We start from the raw sequence: 18,840 nt of genomic DNA, 5'->3' as shown, positions 1-18,840 counted from the left end.
TAGTGTTGGTATACGATAAAAAAATGTATTCGCTTTTATTTTTCACTTTACTACGACTTGTGACAATGTTTTTGGCTTTTCGCACAAATTTTTCTCTCTTTTTAATTTCGACAGTGGTAAATTTTCATTTGAGATCTCTTTGATATACGAGCAAATACAGTAATAAAATCTCGTACGTACGTACTCGTATATTAGGGCAAAGAACTTTTTTTCATATTTAATGAGTTTCGAAATGCAAAATTTTTTTCTGACGCGCACAAATGAAGACTTTATACAAAAATTATGAAATTTTATTTCGGCTCTTTGATGTTGCGTCTCAAAGTGAGCTAAAATGCTTTGAAAAATGAATATCGTGATTGGCTACTGTTGCAATATTTGAGTTTGCCTGTTTTTAAGTAATTATTATTTTCTTTGGGATTTAGAAAAAAGACGTGGAAAGCATCTCATTTTATATTACCCTATAGTACCCTAGCTCTATGCTCTTTGCAGTCTATGACTTCTTTTTCTTAATTGGCGCGATAACCGCTTACGCGATTTTGGTCGAGTTTAACGAAGCGCGCCAGTCGTTTCTTTCTCATGCTAACCGGTGCTAGTTATACACTCCAAGTGAAGCCAATTCCTTCTCCATCTGATCTTTCCAATACAGATGAGGCCTTCCGCTTCCTCGCTACCACCAGCTGGTATCGAATACTTTCAAAGCCGTACCCATTTTTTGTATCCATACGGACGACATGGCTCAGCCAACGAAGCCGCTGGATCTTTATTCAGTGCGCTACGTCTATGTCGTCGTAAAGCTTATACAGCTCGCCTGCGATATTCGCCGTTGCCAATGTATAAAGTTCCAAAAATCTTCCGCAGGATCTTTCTCTCAAACACCCCAAGGGACGCTTAATCGGATGTTGTCATCGTCCACGTTTCTGCGCCATACGTTAGAATGGCTATGTAGCTATGTCCGCTACATCAGTTAAAAATACCGTATCAAGAGTGCGGAACCTCCTTCTGGCTAAGCTTTCACACCCACATAAAAGGTGACTGACTGTTTCCACTTCTTCTGTGTTAAGACAGCTTCTACAGAAATCGAAGTACGGGCGTCCTAACCTTCTAGTGTGGCTGATTATTAAACAATGTTTCTTATAGCTTCTCTGTTAAATTTTAACAAGCTGTTTGATCGGCCGCTGTTCCATTTCGGCCACGTCTGTTTGCTTAATTCGCCTATAGTGAGGTTTTGCCAAATTGTATTTCCCTTGTTGAAGGTTTCCCTATCTATAAGTAGTTTACAAGTAGCACAGGTATCAGCGTCTCATACACTTGGAAATCAAGCGTTGTACCGATTCGATCAAGTTCATCTGCCTTGCAGTTCCCTGCTATATTCCTGATGCCTGGCACTCAAATAAGGCTGTACTTTGTAGTATTTAGATACGATAGATAGATTTATTTAAGTTGATATCCTTGGTCTTACAGAAATCCCCTATACCAGGAATGCAGGGGAATTTTTCTAAAATTGAAGAGAGTCCTTTCTGGTTCGTTATGAGTAGACCGATTTTTCTTAATCTAAGAGTTGTCTTGGCAGCTGTTTGCTTGCCGAATTGTTCTATTAGTAATAGGTTAAGCATAATATTTAGTGCCTCTGTGGGCGTAGTCCTAAGGGGCCCGCAGATGCAAAGACTGGCCATTCATTGTATGTATGGTGTTTTTTTATATATATCTTATCTAAAGCCAGCCACCATACTAGTATACCGTATGTTAGGATTAGTCGCACAATCGCTTTGTAAAGCCAATTTCCGATAGATGGGGAAAGACCACAACTTAGTCCTATTAGCTGTTTATAAGAGCAAAGTGCTATTACCGCTCTTTTTACTCTATCTTCGACATTTGACTTCCATCTTAGTTTTCTGTCTAGTATTAGACCTAAGTAGCGGGCCTCATCATTAAATGACAGTGCCGTACCACCTAGAGTCGGAGAAGTGATTTTTGGAATTTTATGTTTCCTGGTAAATAAGATCAGTTCAGTTTTGTTAGGGTTGACGCTTAACCCATTTCCTTTTGACCAGTTTTCAACCATGCTTAGTAAATCTCGCATGATTTCACAAAGTGATTGGGAAATTTCCCTCTTACTACCATTGCAACATCATCCGCATATGCTACGACGTGTTGCCGCCTCTCCTCTAGACTCTTTAGCAAAAAGTTTATTGCCAGCACCCAGAGGAGAGGGGACAGCACTCCGCCTTGAGGTGTTCCTCTACTGACTCTTTTCCTGATCTTTGAGGCCCCTAGGGCTGCGATCACAAATCTGCTCATGAGGATGTTTTTGGGTGAACTCAACCAGAGCCACGGAGATCCCGAAATCAGTCAGTGCCTTTATTATGGTATCCGGTAGGATGTTGTTAAACGCGCTCGCGATATCAAGGAAGGCTACCAGTGTGTATTCCTTATTGTAAATTGACTTCTCGATTTTTGTTACAAGTGAGTTAAGCGCTGTTTCTGTAGATTTTCCTTTACAGTACGCATGTTTTGAGATACTAAGCTTGTTAGGGTTGATGTTAGCCTTAATATACTCTTCTATTATTCCTTCTAATGCTAGGCTAATTTGCCTAAAATCCTTGGGTCTTATGTGTTAGCTTTTTCCTGCCTTAGGTATAAATACAACTTTTACTTCTTTCCATACTGATGGAACACTTTTGATTTTTTTAACTGTTTTTTAAATTGTTTAAATGCAAACCCTAAGTGGGAGAAGAAGCGCGTCAAAAAAGCCTAACGAAAGATGTGCGCGCCAATTATATTTGTCCATATGTATGTATAAGTGGATATATATTTATTCTACGACTGCTTCTTGCAATATATTCTTTTTTTCCAAGTATAATTAATTTTAAACAATTTCAAGCAAATTAACTTCAATTTTTTCACAACCCTTCTTCCGGATGCTCATTAAAGACTTGTTCCAAAATAAATGTATCACAGCTGTAAATAAAATATGTACATACATACATATATGTATATGTAGATCATTATACTCGTACTAAAAAAAAAACGATCTTCAGCACTCCTTCATGTTGTTGAGCACATAGTGTCACCATTCACACCAAAAGTGGCACTTGGCGGCAACACCACATCTGGACGAGCGATCGCCAACAACAAAACGATCGTTAAAATCACTTTTGAGTCACAAGTAGTTTATGTATAGACTCAAGTATGTAGGCATGTAAGTAAGTATATAAATAATATCGTACGTGAAGTTAGGAGACTGAGAAGTCATGCAGATGGACAGACGTAAACTTCAGTGATCAAAAGTGATCAACAACAGGCAAAGTATCTGAGACAACAAACGCTGTGTAGATCGTGCTAAGGCCATTGAATTGGCTGGCTGCCTTGCTTTTCTGTCTGCTCGACTGACTGCCTGGTGACACTCGTACGCAAGATTAAAAACTTAAGTATGTATGCATATAAAGATTAACTTTAGTGCGTGTGTGTGTAAGTGTGTTTCTTTGCACGATCCACAGGCGTCAGTAAAGGATTTGTACTGTATCTGCGCGCAAGCAGTACAAAAAACGCGAAAGTCTGGAGGAGTGTGAGTGAGCGTACAAGAAAAAGAGAAAATAAATTAAAAATTACGAATTGCGAATTGTCCGACATTAATCACATGAGAAAAATTCATGCAAAACACAGCGAAGCCGTTGATCCGAAGACCTGTATGGTACGGAAGGAAAGTAGCGATAAACTCGAGACGGTGGCGCAATGGGACATCGGAAACATCGGCAAGCAGCATTGGTGATTATGAGTAGAAGAACTGGATGATTGGACATGATTTAGAAATACTGAACTGATGCAGTGGAGGTGGCAGCAGCCGTTAGTGTTGTTGGCGTAAACGTGAATGGAGTTAGAGTGGATTGAACTGAAGCAATAAGGCAAAGCGGCAACATGAAGATATGATGTACGCAAATTTAATGAATGCAATATGCTGAAACTTCTTCTTTTTCTTCTCTGCTGAACGAATGCTCAAACTAGGGGTGCAAAAATATGACATGCAATAAGTGAAATAAAAAAGTGTAGACTTGTAAATGTACAGAGATGTGTACGCGTGGAGAAAATATAGAAAATCACAAACTGGCGTAAACTAAAGGAGATACATGAAGAAAAAATCGCACGTCAGCTACGCATCGTTCGAATAATCTCACCATCTACTTGGTTAGCTGCTCGTCGAATACGCGCCAAATAAATTATTTGAAATGTCAAAAAATGAAAGATTACGCAGCCATTAAAGCGATATTTGCCTTTGCAGGCTTTCATATATCTGGATGCATGCATTTTTTTTAAATATTTTTTTTTAATATTTTTAAAAATTTTTGTTTTTGTACGCCATACGCACTTGCAACTACTTATTGTATGCTCCTAAAATATTTTTTACTTTCTTACATATATATTTTTTTTCTTTTTGGAGCATTACTCGTACTCACTGTATTTCTTCGCCGATAATCGAATTTTCTGTTTTTCTTTCTTGCAGACATTTACACTTGTTGCAGTGAAGTATTTGGCTCATGTCGTACATCATGCGAAAATGTAAGTGCATAAATTTTTATTTATTGTATATGTATGTATGTGTAAGTACGCATATACGCATATATGCGTGTGTGTGTTTTGCTTCTAACCACTGCAGGCGCACACTTGTCATGATTTTTGACAGTTAACGGCACTTTCCGTCATATCACATCGCTCAAATGTCAATGCGCCGAACGTGATGAAATGTTGTCTGTGTTGGAAGTTGCAAAACTTTGGAGGTTCAGTTTGATGAAGAGAAATGAAGAAGAGAAAATGTATAGAAATACTTCCCTAGTTAATGGCTATACATTTTAGGTTGGGAAATAAGTTCATAGCATTTTTACCGAAGACTATTACTTAATCAAAAAACTGGAATTACATCAATATGTAATGGCTATATTCAAGGCTGCTCTGAAACTTAAAAGTGTTCCATTAGTATGGAAGGAAGTAAAAGTTGTCTTTATTCCTAAGGCAGGAAAAAGCTCACACATAACACGCAAGGATTTTAGGTCAATTAGCCTATATTAAGGCTAACATCAACCCTAACAAGCTTAGTATCTCACAACATGCGTACTGTAAAGGGAAATCTACAGAAACAGCGCTTAACTCACTTGTTACAGAAATCGAGAAGTCAATTTACAATAAGGAATACACACTGGTAGCTCCCTTGATATCGAGACTGCGTTTAACAACATCCTACCGGATACCATAATAAAGACACTGAATGATTTCGGGATTTCCGGGACTCTGGGCATGAGCAGATTTGTGATCGCAACCCTAGGGGCCTCAAAGATCAGGAAAAGAGTCAGTAGAGAAACACCTCAAGGCGGAGTGCTGTCCCCTCTCCTCTTGGTGCTGCCAATAAACTTTTTGCTAAAGAGCCTAGAAGAGAGAGGACAACACGTCGTAGCATATGCGGATGATGTTGCAATGGTTGTAAGAGGGAAATTTCCCAATATACTTTGTGAAATCATGCAAGATTTACTAAAAATGGTTGAAAACTAGTCAAAAGGAAATGGCTTAAGTGTCAACCCTAACACAACTGAACTTATCTTATTTAACTCCTCCGACTCTAGGTGGAACGGCACTGTCATTTAGTGATAAGCCCCGCTACTTAGGTCTAATACTAGATAGAAAACTAAGATGGAAGTCAAATGCCGAAAATAGAGTAAAAAGAGCAACAATAGGGCTCTACTCTTATAAACAGCTAATAAGACTAAGTTGGGGTCTTTCCCCATCTATCGTATATTGGCTTTACACAGCAATTATAAGACCAATCCTATCATACGGTATACTAGTACGGTGGCCGGCTTTAGATAAGATATATATAAGAAAACCATGGTATGATACATGTATAAAGAATGGCCTGTCTTTGTATCCGCGGGGCTCTGAGGACCACACCCACAGAGACAATAGAGCATTTCGGCAAACAAATAGCTGTGAAGGCAGCTCTCAGATTAAGAGAAATCGGTCTACTCAGAACAAATCAGAGAGGACACTCTTTAATTTTAGAAAAATTCTCCTGCATTCCTGTTACAACGGATTTCTGTAAGATCAGGGATATCAACTTAGATAAATCCTTCGTCACAGTATTTTCTTCCAAAGAGGAATGGGATTATTGTTAAAGGAAATGATATAAACATCCACACAGATGGTTCAAAACTAAACAACAGAGTAGGTGGAGAGGTTTACTCCGATAAACTCGGAGTTAGCCAATCTTTTCGCCTATCTAATCATTGCAGTGTATTTCAGGCAGAAGTCTGTGCTGAAGATGAACTTGCTCGAATCGGTACAACGCTTGATCTCCAAGTGGATGAGACGCTGATACCTCTGCCTATAGCCACTTGTTAACTACTTATAGATAGGGAAACCTTCAACAAGGTAAGTCCAATTAGGCAAAACCTCACTATATGCGAATTAAGCAAACAGACATGACCGAAATGGAAGAGCGGTCGATCAAAGAGCTTGTTAAGATTTAACACAGAATCTGTAAGAAACATGATAGGGGTCATTGTTTAATAGGCAGTCACGCTAGAAGGTTAGGACTCCCGTACTTCGATGTCTGTACAAGCTGCTTTAACACAGAAGAAGTGGAAACAGACAGCGACCCCACCTACCTACCTATCAATAAGTTAATCAATTTTATATTCGCCGTTGCTGTTTACAACCTCTTCCCACCTCTCGACCAATTTGTTGACGCCGTTCCACCGAAAGAAGTTTTGAGCCAGTTTTTAAGGACCTATACGCTTCTTTGTTATCGAAGGTAACGCCCTTCATATGGTTTGACAGGGAGCGGAAAATATGGTAATCGATCAGCGCACGGTCCGGAGAATACGACGGATGCTGAAGGATCTTCTATTTGAGCTCTTGGCGTGCGACTTTGACGACTTGTGCAACATGGGGCCTGGCGTTGTCATGGAGGAGTATGGTTTAATCACGTCGATCAGGTATTTTCAGTCGAATAGCCTTATTCATACGATGTAACCGGGCAATGTTGAGCTCCTTATTGATCGTGGCATTCTTTTTTAGCATTTTCCAGAGCGCCATGCCCTCCCAGTCCCACAAACATTTATCTTCATGTTCTTTAGATGAAGATCAGGCTAGTCTCTCGTCTTTGGAGCCAGCCACTTCTTTCTTTTCTTCGTATTGATATATAGGCACCATTTCTCATCTCCCGTAACGATTCGGTACAAAAAGCGTTTATGACCGCGTCTTGCTCGATGGCGCACGAGATGCTGAGAGGCTTTTTTGCGTTTATCTCGTGAGGCAGCCAGACTTCCAATTTTTCGGTAAATCCCATTGAATGAAGTTGATTGATCATCGTTTTATGATCACAGTTTATTTTTTCCACCAATTCTCGACCGGGAACTTCGGCAGCTTTTTGACCTCGATGAAAAGCAAAGAAGAGCAGGTTTCAAAAATGTTGATTTTTGTGCTAACTGCCGCCCGTTGGGCACACCATGTGAGGCCAAGTCCTTCTCTATTTGATCTTTCCAACGCAGAAGAAGTCTTCCTCTTCCTCTACTACCACCAACTGGCACCGTATCGAATACTTTCAGAGTCGGAGCGTTTGTATCCAATCAAGCGACATGACTTAGACCACATAGTCGCTGGTCTCAAAAGTAAATATTCTGAAACAAACCCAGTGACCATCTCAGCACTAAAATATCGTTCGTGAGGTTAACGGCAACCCGACATCACTTATCCAGCAAGTGGCGCGGAGTGCGGAGGCCACGTTCCAATCGTGTATCCGATGTAACGGCCAATATTTAGAGAAAATAAAAAGACCTGCACTTTTATCATTAATAACTATTTTTCACTTTGGCTTTTAATTCCTAATTTTGCCACCGGACACCCTGTATATATGTACATTTTTTTGTACGCCAGCGCACCTATTTAACAAATAACTTTGCAAATTTTATTGCCGGTTCAGCCCACCTGAAAAAAAGTCTTCTTATTAAAGCGTCACTTAATGTCTGAGCAAATCCACCCAGGCAAACTCTAAAAAGACAGTAAATGCCTGACAAGTTTATTAAAATGTTATCGTTATCGCTATTGAGCTGTCATTTAGACATTGGGGGCACTATCAAAGACCAAACGAAAACTATGCTAAATTTGCATTTTTAAATTGCCAAGACAACCCACACATGGTGACATGCATTCGCAAATACCCCTGCATATGTACATACATATTTACCCACATAAGGGTCATACTAAGTTTATTGAGTTTATTTCTCTCTTTTTTCAATTACCCATGCATTATAAGGGGAATGTTAGCAATTGCGTGGGGGTGTTGCATATCAAATTCTCATATTTTGTGCCACAAAATAGATATCTTCTCCTATCATGGGTATACACATATATGTGTGTGGATCAGAGTGCTATTAGTTTTGCTTTCTGTGCTATGAAATTAAGAGGCTGGCCATGTGTAAATGCTAACGCCCATATTGGCTAAATAATTTGTTGTTGCTTAATTGACGTTTACGTGAAAAAATTCATGTTTTGCATTCGCCAAGTCATCCTCGAAGTCTCATTCTTCCGCTTTTTACAGTACAGGTTTATGTTCGCATTGACTATTTGCCAGATTTTCTGGTTGCATTGTATGCTGTTCCAGGTTGATGGTATGGCCTTAATGTACACATATTTATATACTCGTCTTTACAAAGCAATGGTGAGATTTTTCCCTTGCAAGGTGTAAGGCAATAAATGTTTACCGGCAATATAGTTGCGTTACTTGGCAGAAATACCAGTTGAGTGAAGCGCAGGCGCAATACACTGACTTGCATGGAAAGCGCCACATAAAGGGTACTCTAAGTATATGTTTTATTTTAGAGGTTAAATAAAAGGAAGAAAATATTTTTCGATTAAATGTTAAATAAATTAAAGGCAATATTTTTCGATTAAAATTTGAATAAAACAAAGAAAACAATTTTCTATTAAAAGTTAAATAAAATGAAAAAAATATTTTTCGATTAAAAAATGAATAAAATTAATAAAAATTTTTTTTGTTGAAAAGTTAAATAAATTGAAGAAAACGTTTTTCGATTAAAAATTAAATAAAATTGAGAAAATGTTTTTCAATTAAAAATTGAATAAAATTAATAAAAAATATTTTTTTTGATGAAAAGTTAAATAAATTGAAGGAAATATTTTTCGATTAAAAATTAAATAAAATTAAGAAAATATTTTTGGATTAAAAGTTAAATAAAATGAAGAAACTATTTTTCGATTAAAAATTAAATAAAATGAAGAAAATATTTTTCAATTAAAAACTAAATTAAATGAAGAAAATATTTTTCGATTAAAAGTTAAATAAAATGAACAAACTATTTTTCGATTAAAAATTAAATAAAATTAACAAAAAAAAATTTTGATGAAAAGTTAAATAAAATGAAGAAATATTTTTCGATTAAAAATTTAATAAAATAAAGAACAATTTTTTTAGTTATAAATTGAATAAAATTAATAAAAATATTTTTTTGATGAAAAGTTAAATAAAATGAAGAAAATATTTTTCAATTAAAAATTAAATTAAATGAAGAAAATATTTTTCGATTAAAAGTTAAATAAAATGAAGAAACTAGTTTTCGATTAAAAATTAAATAAAATTAATAAAAAAAAATTTTGATGAAAAGTTAAATAAAATGAAGAAATATTTTTCGATTAAAAATTTAATAAAATAAAGAACAATTTTTTTAGTTATAAATTGAATAAAATTAATAAAAATATTTTTTTGATGAAAAGTTAAATAAATTGAAGAAAACGTTCTTCGACTAAAAGTTAAATAAAATGAAGAAAATATTTTTCGATAAAATAAAATGAAGAGAACTTTTTTCGAATAAGGATTGAAGAAAAATAAAGAAAATATCTTTCGATTAAAATTTAAATAAAATTAAGAAAATGTTTTTCGATTAAAAGTTATATAAAATTGAGAATATATTTTTCGATAAAATAAAATGAAGAAAATATTTTTCGATAAAAGTCAAATAAAATTAAGAGAATACTTTTCGATTAAAAATTAAATAAAACGAAAAAAAATTTTTGGATTAAAAATTTAATAAAAATAAAAATAAATATTTTTAGATTAAAAGTTAAATAAAATGAAGAGAATATTTTTCAATGCAATGTATATTAGAAAAATTAACAAGATATTAAAAAATTATCACGTTAACCCGTCATCATAGCAATCAAGGCGAATCTATTCAAGTTGGTAGCATTTAGGCAACAACAACATTTCTTAAATTAGAACTATCAAGGGAAAGAAAATATAATGAAAATGAATGACAAATAGATAAAATTAGTTTGCCGCACATTCACAGCACAGCACCAACTTTCCATAATTCCGTTAAACTGGCATTTCTAAATTTAAGGCGAATGGAAGAAGAAGAAACCAACCACTCTAAACCTTCTTCCATAGGTAGGCTTGGTGGCAATGCATGAAAATTGGGCTGTCATATACAAATATGCATTTTGTTGTTGTGCTGCCACACTGCCATTTTATTGCAAATGCCATGATGCCAGGTTGTTTGTACATAATTGTGAACTGTCCCAGCATTATTAATATTTTCTTTGTTTTGGAATAAGCAAATATTCGCATCATTTACGGAAGGCAGTTTCTTCACTCTTGTGGCAGGTTTGTTTTTAGAAGACCATACCCTAATTTCCTTACTGATGGTTTCTGGTTTTATTCCGTGGAAAGCGCGAAAAATATTTGCCTCATGGGCAGAAACGTTTAAGATTCATCCGCACAAAATTCATATTTCAAGAAATCGCTCAAAAAGTTAATACTACCTAGCCTACTGAATGGCTGACAAAAAAATTCTAATTAAGCTGTAATCTCATCACAGTTCACCTGCCAACTGACGGTAGTGCGCAAAATGTCGATCATCAGTAGACTAAGTGTCATGGCACACTTGACTCCCTGCTCAATTTAAAATTTGTTCCCCTCAAAGTTTTTAATTAAGGATTACTTTCACGGTAGTTCAAATCTTAATCTGTCATTCATTCTTGGGCCAAAAGTCCTATCACTTCAAAATCAGCGCCAAACTGTCACACTTTCCGGGTCATTGTTCTTCTAAGACAATGAAAGTGTTCCTCAAAGGAAAAGATGATTTTAAAGCCAAACCAGTATCCATTTTGAGGCTTAAACTAAATAATGGATTATTGTTCAAAATTCTTATTAGGCTAAATGTTGATCTGTTTTAGTCAATGACATACCGTTCATACAATTTCTTTAAAGATGGGTCCAAAATGGCGGAAGGAGTAGGAGCGGCTGTCTTTTGTCCTTATTTGTCTAAAAAGTTTTTCAGACTCCCTATTTACTATAGTATAATTCAAGCTGAGATATGTTGTAACAAAAACAGCTGGATCAGCTGCTCTTCATACTCGGACAAACATTTTCATTGAAGCGGCTATTAAAGTAATTATAGCTCCTTGCACTAACTTGGAATGTGCTCAATAGTGCAGATCCAAAATGGATGAACTCTGCAGAAATACACAGGCCACTATTTACTGGATACCAGAACATAAAAGAGTAGGAGGAAATGAGAGAGCTGATGAGCTCGCTAAGGCAGGTACCTATTCGCTTGCCGAGATTGAGGATGTAAGACATATATTCATTACTCTCCTTTCTGAAAACGGAAATAAATTAGGAACTAGCTCTGGAAACGTAGTCGATATGGGAACACTCAACCTCGTACATTACTGCCAAAATTATGCTAAGGACTGCGAATACCAAAACTGCAAACTTTATTTTATCATTGTCTAGAAAAGACTGCAAAATATTGGTTAGAGTACTGACGCGACACTATCTCAACCCACATCACGAAGCTAAAATGCTATAAATCCTGAGCGATGCGAGTAACACATGCAACGAAGCGAATGCTAGGGGTACTTTGGAGCACCTACTTTTGGAACACCTTTCTTTGCCCTGCTCTCTGTATCACTCGACAAATGTACCTAGGATCAACATATTTTTCATCCTTGAAGGATATTGCTGACAAAAGTCTGAACGACTTGTTAAAATTCGCGAAGACGTGCATTATGAATTATATAAAGTGGTACAGAGCACCGGCAAACACAATGGATCCTAGGGGTCTAAGTGAGATCTTTTTTACAGATCAGGCAGCCTAACCTAACCGACCTCAATGTCGATTATCCTAGAATGAATTGCAGTTGTTTTTATTTCCATCTATTTTATTTTTAATATTTTGAATTCATATCGATTTTTGGCTTAATAGTGGAAAATAACATCAGGCAAATGACCACCACTACAACGCTTATAGGACAATATCCTTTTCATGAAATTTTCAATAACCGAATTGCAAAGTGGCTGCCCTATGTCCTCGGTAGCCTTACGAATTCCATCTTTGAGGTCTTGAATCCACCCTAGGTCCAAAGAAAAAAGTCACAAGGTGTTAAATCACCAGATCTCGGTGGCGAATTGTGATCACCTCTTCGAGAGATAAAGCGGTCCGGAAACTTTTCCCGTAAAAGATCAATGGTTTCGTTGCTTGTGTGGCACGTAGCGCCGTCTTGTTGAAAATAAACGTTGTCCAGATCAATACCATCCAATTCCGGCCATAAAAAATCGTTAATCACCTCTTGATAGCGCAATCCATTCACCTGAAAAACCTGTTATTGCAAACCCCTTTATACAGGGCCCGCCATCTATCGTTACGGATTTGAACTAGGTATTATTTGAAGAATGGTAACACTTAGCTGTCATCTGATTTGACAGAAAATTAGTTTTATTCTTCCGCTGAACAAAAATGGTTCTGTATACGCTCAAAGAATGCTGGGAAATATTGCGACATTACTTTGAAAATCATGGTAATGTTGCAGAATGTGTACGAAAATTACGTACGGCAATGGGAAGAAGAAAAGCACCGAATGAAGCGTATGTGCGTTACTTTGTGAAAAAAGTAAGAGAAACTGGGTTGCTTATTGACAAACCAACGCGTGACCAACCAAAAACCGTGCGTACACCCGAAAATATTGCTGCTGTGGCCGAGAGTGTTCGTGAATCACCAGGAACGTCAGTTCACCGTCGTTCTCAACAATTGGACATTTCGGAGACATCATTGAGACGAATTTTGCGTAAAGACCTTGGTATGGTAGCCGAGGCAGCCATTTGAATGAAGTTGTGTTCCATCATTAACCGGAAGGATTGTACTTCAAAATAAAAAAAAACAGTTTGGAAAAATATTGAGTAGTTTCTTTTTTATATCATTTTTAATTCCGTAAAGTTATATGGCAGATCCTATATAATATGCTTGGCTCTTACACCCCATTTTGGGTGCTTGGCCGAGCTCCTTCTCTTATTTATGGTATGCATCTTGATGCTGTTCCACAAACGGAGGGAACTACTGTTTTAAGCCGACTCCGAACGGCAGCTGGTTTTCGACGAGAAGCTTTTTTATTGCCTGCCGAACAGTGACCGCTTTTAGAAAAAACCTTGCCTACCATTTAATATTTCATGCCCCGGTTCGAAAGGCGCTTGCGAATGGAAATTACACAGCAATCCATTCGGCTACGGCAGACGCCAATCCTTCCACGAATACCTCGAAAAGCATCTCCTTTAACAAGTGAATTTGAGTTTTTTGTTTCCGATGATTCTGTTGCGAGTTATGGTGTACACCGCAAAATAACTTTTCATAGAGGCGTCTCCGGAGATTTACGGGCATCCGCTCAATTTACAACATTTTGCAATGGAAATTGCGAAAAATGTTGGTAAAATATTGCATTATAATGCGGAAATTAAATGAATTAACTAAAATTATCTGTATAGCCAAAATAAAAAAAATCTTAAAAATACGCCTTTTTTCGCCAAATTAACCAATCAGTCCAGTCAAAATTTGTGCAACACAGCACTTTGTTTGGAAATGCGTGCGCAACATTTTCCTAAATTGTGCAAACGGCAAATGAGTCACTCATTTAAATCTGCAGAGTCATATGCATAGTATTTATTGAGATTAAGCGGACTTTTGATACTGTCAAAATAAACTTTAATTCAAAAACGAACTCGTTTTCGGACCACCGTGTTTGATCGTGCAGCGCGGTCTGGTGTGTAAGTTGTTGTTAATTGAGTAATTTAGCAGATTGAGTTTTCAGCAAATTGCACAGAAAACCAAAAATTAAATAAATAACGACACCAAAAGGTATTAAATAACTGAAACTCATGAAAAACGAAAGAATCATATTAACTATTGCCGGTCTGGCATTTTTTCAGTGCCATTAACCACATAAAATGCTGTCACTTAATGATAAATGCAATATCAGCTTGTTAATGTCCCAAACTAGTCTTTTCATTTCGAACTTCCACCATAACTTGGACTGAGCAGGCCTTTAGCTGTCCACAAACTGGCATAAAAATTTGCGCATGCGCCATGACAGTTGATTCATTTGCCTACATATCAGCGAGCAGTGAGCAGCGAACAGCGAGCAGCGGCAGCGCAATTAGTGTAGCACAATTTAATGAATGAACGGACAACTGACCGACCGGCCAACCGATTGATCACCTCAATAGAACTTGTATGCAAATGCATATGGGTGACTATACTTACATAAATACGCACATACACATACATATACTTGCACAAATTTCCGGCTTTGTACACATTTTTAGTGGTTAAACTGCGATATTACAAGATTTTTAATTTAGAATTTTCTCATCAATCAAGGCGAACCGGTTATGCTATGGATTTACAGGATTAAAGTTTAGCGATTGCTATTGTAGCCGCTTTTGTAATGGTGCGAATTAACAACTTGTGACTATAAAAATTGCTACACACTTTTAATTGGCAAAAATTAGAATAATAAACGCCGATTTCTAAGAAACGATGTAATCTACAATTTCAAAACTCTAACAGACAGCGCATCAATTATTATGTAGTTTAACTATTGTTATTGTTAGTGGTCGTCGTAACCGAATGGATTTGTGATTGGCTGCCATTGGTTTGGCCCCTTAATTGATACCCCTTTGAACATGAAACATCCAGTTAGAGGGGACATAAAACTGTGGGGCTTTCTATTTCCTAGAACAATAGCAACATGTACGAGTATGTCACAAATTGTAGAATAATCTCGACCAAAAACGTAACTAAGGATGAACGATGTGGCAATAATAATTTATTCCATTGTTCCCCACTACGGCGTCGAGATCTTTATTTTCTCTATGAATTTCATTATCTATGAGCTTTGTTATTTTTACTGGAATGAATCTGGCCTTGGAGCATTTACTTATAAACACTCTCTCTAATATTTTTTTTTTTAATTTTCAATAACATTCTGTTGTTGTTATAGCAAATTATAAATCTCTGCATAGAGCGGGGAAATAAGTCTCAACTATTGGTTGGCCCCCAGAACGATAGAAACAAGACTGCGCTCATTAGAGAGAGCGTGACATCACATTGATGCAGTTGCATGAGAGAGATGCGGTAATGCGGAAAAGAATGCGAGAAGCAAAAGGAATTACGCAAATAACAGACAAATAACTCTCACACGAGCGACGTCCAATACAAAGCGATTCTGTCAAATTCACTGAGAGTAAAGTAGCGGTACCATAATCGGCGCGTGTGCTGCTCTCTATCGTGTGCTGGTCCAGGAAACGGCTTGCTTCGATCAAAAGGTGGAATGTCTCAAAGAGAGGTGTTAGATGAGTAAGTTTAAGTGGGTATGAGAAGAGATACAAGCGATAAGACAAGCAGCTCGCCATGTTATGGTTACAGCTTATACCTGAAATTGTGATTGCAATTATATTATGTTTTCAATTTGAATAAAAAAAGAAAAAGGTTGGGAGGTACCTTTGCATGCCAGACTTATGTTGAGTGTGTCGGGACCAATTCCATATAGGTAGGAGTTTAATCTGTTACTGCAACGAAATTTTGCCCTTTTTATTTCGCTGATTCTCACCTCTTGCCGATAAAACTCTTAAGTGACTAGACTTGGCTCGATCACAGTGTGGAACCATAAGAAGCAAAGATTTTCTGTTGCAGAATTTCCATGCAATATTTCGCTGTGTTCCCTGTCTACCAATAACCTACTTCTTTTTCTTCTTCTTCTTCCTAGCTTTTGTCCCGTTTTACTTGGGATCGGTTCTCCCAGTTCGCTGTCGAGCTTGGCTCGTCTCCGCCTTGTAATGCAAAGTTTGTACATTAAAATAAAAAATGTAAACTTAATGCAGAAAGTGTGCTCTTTGCTGTCAAAAAAGCCATTACACATTTTATAAGTGTTAAATACATTAACTCGTTTTGAACGCAAGCGAAGTAGCGGACACCAGCTTTAAGATATCCTTTCACTCATAGCTTTATTTTTTACAGGATATTTCTCTTATGTCCACATTCTGTTCGATATCAGTTTTGGTGCTATCAGGTTGCTGTTGTAGTTGTTGTTGTAGCAGCATGAACATTCTCCATACATCCCCCGTACATGCAGCTGAAGTGACAGTCCTTCGCCGAATATAACGTGTCGTTCGGATTACATAGAACCGACTGGCATGGGAACGTGGTACTCTCAGGTTTTTTTTGTTCGTTAGTTAGGTGATCAAAATTTACTCTTTTTAGCATCTCACTTACCTGTAATATTGAATAACCCATTAAAAGAAGCATTGAGGCAACCGATAAGCGACTCCTCGATTACTTTAGATTCCTGTGAAGCGAAAATGACAAAAACTTCGCAATTCAAATACTCGCATCTAAAGCCAATATCAAACTCACAGTTTGAACTTTCAAATTGACTTTGTTGCTTTCAATTAACAAACCTGCTGAGTAAATAAAATGTGGCTATTATTTTATGCACACAAATTCTCCTTACTCACTCCTTACCTTACCTATGATTTCGCACTTGCTTTCCGGTTGATATTCACAAATTGCATGACTCTTTTCATTTGTTTTTGCATCCATCATAAACATGGAAAAAATAAAAGCAAAGATTGTTGTTTATGCCTTTTGGCGCTCAACCGCAGCAGGAGGTCTACTGAAGAGGCTGCGGCTTAGATACAGTGATTCTTAAATGTGAGTTGCTGCAAATTTTTTGGTTTAAGATTTTTTCCCACATTCGAAGTGCGTCATCACGTTTATGATGGAATAAAATAATGTTCGGAGTCCAAAGCACTTGCCAAGGTTTATCTCATATCTTTAAAAAATATGTTATGATGAAGAAAATCGAAGGCACAATTAACAGTGCTCTGTTACTGCTGAGGATACGCTTGTTGGCTAGCTATTGCATTCTGAAAAACATCCGCTTTTAGAAAGCCTTTTTTTGCCATTGTGATATTTCCTGTCTGAAGTAGAGATCAAAAGACTGCTTTGGAATCATCGGTAACTGTGGTCTACCCGGCCTTTATGTCACGTTCTGAAATCGTTAATAACCTCTCTGCTACATCTGGTATATATTTATTATATTACAGGAGCGAATATTTTCCCTTGAGGAGAAACCACCCTACAAGACAGTTGACTATCATATAAGCACTCATATTATCATCATCACTATCCTCATCCAACTATACATTTTTGTTCTAGCCATGGAAGAGTTCTGATAGTTTCCCCTTGTCGGTGTGATATTCTCTCTCTCTTTTACCAATAGCAATCTTTTATAACTGTAAAATATATCTACTATGCTCTAAAGGCAAGGCAACTTCTCATTTTTGTTCTCTACAAGTAATCAGCACTGATGGGCCAAATAACTCATTTTCGTTATCAAAAAGTAATCAGCACAAACTCCTCAATAACTCCTCATTTTCGTTAAAAAGTAATCAGACTGAGGAGTTTCGTTAAAATTTTTTATTTAGAAATTATAAAATTTATATTTTACGGAGATCCGAACTCACGAATTTTCAACTTTCAGCTAAGCATCTACTCATTCGGATATGGTGACCTTACAACAAAAACATACAAATTTCACACTAGAACTTTTTTCAGAGCAGCCACATTATAAATGAGTTGCCTTGGCGTTTAAAGTACAGTAGATGCAGATGTTTGGATCTCAGCCCAGCGAGAGTTAGTTAGCTGAAAAAAGGTGTTGAGATTATTCCACCTCACACTCCACCACAGCTGCAGCAGAAAGGACTCAAAGCTATACCAAAGCTAACCGCGTGCGTACCTGAAGGGCAATATCCGGCTACAAAAATTGAGAGCTGCGACTTTGTTAGCCTTAGAAGTTCCCTCGAGCGCTTTCAATCTATCCGTGGCGGGAAGAATCACGCGACTTTGCACGACTGTGCTTTAACACATCACTTGCTGAGTTGACGTGAAGCCCACCTTTTCAGAAGCAGACCACAGGTTTTCAAGGGAACCCAACGCTCTGATTCCGCGGAGAAGCCGTCTCGAGGGTCCTCTCTCTAGCTAGCTCATCCACCTAGCAGTGCATTCTATCATTATTGGCTGTAAATTTTACACAGCTCATTGCTATGCTGCTGGCAGCGAATTTTTCTGTCGAAAACTGCATGAGTAGCCTCAGCGGATGTAGTCATCTTCCCTACTTCGCCGCCATACAATATAACGGGCATGATAAGGGGCTTCCAAAGTTTAATTTTTCCTCGTCGATAGAGGACTTTCTCCATTGTGTGCTTGATCCAAGGTGATGCTTGCTAGCAAAAGAGATTATCTGCGAAATATTATTAAGTCATGTCCGAAAGCATTTTGGCACTTCACGAAATGCAACAAGACCAGCGCGAGTATACCAAAGCAAACTCTCCTCTTGGCATGTCCAGTTTATTTACCCAGTTTTTTCAATCAAAATTTGCCCGTGACTTTGGTGACTCTTATGCTGTTTTCATCTTTAAATTTTGGTAATTTAATGTCTCTGCTG

At 37.2% G+C, this 18,840-nt stretch overlaps 1 protein-coding gene across 3 annotated transcripts in view; it reads left to right on the top strand.

The window, feature by feature from the left end:
• The window catches only part of LOC128860302 (reversion-inducing cysteine-rich protein with Kazal motifs), a 91,258-nt gene that overhangs the window by 47,652 nt on the left and 24,766 nt on the right, over positions 1 to 18,840 (top strand). For all 3 annotated transcript variants that reach the window (XM_054097744.1, XM_054097746.1, XM_054097745.1), the window contains one exon: positions 4,499 to 4,554. In XM_054097744.1, the coding sequence (XP_053953719.1) occupies positions 4,499 to 4,554 (56 nt within the window). The remainder of the gene's footprint in view (positions 1 to 4,498; positions 4,555 to 18,840) is intronic.

The sequence above is a fragment of the Anastrepha ludens genome, chromosome 4 (genome assembly GCF_028408465.1).
Source record: "Anastrepha ludens isolate Willacy chromosome 4, idAnaLude1.1, whole genome shotgun sequence".
Taxonomy (NCBI): Eukaryota; Metazoa; Arthropoda; class Insecta; order Diptera; family Tephritidae; genus Anastrepha; species Anastrepha ludens.
Note: the sequence above shows the minus strand (reverse complement) of the source record. Positions and strands in the feature narration are given on the sequence as shown.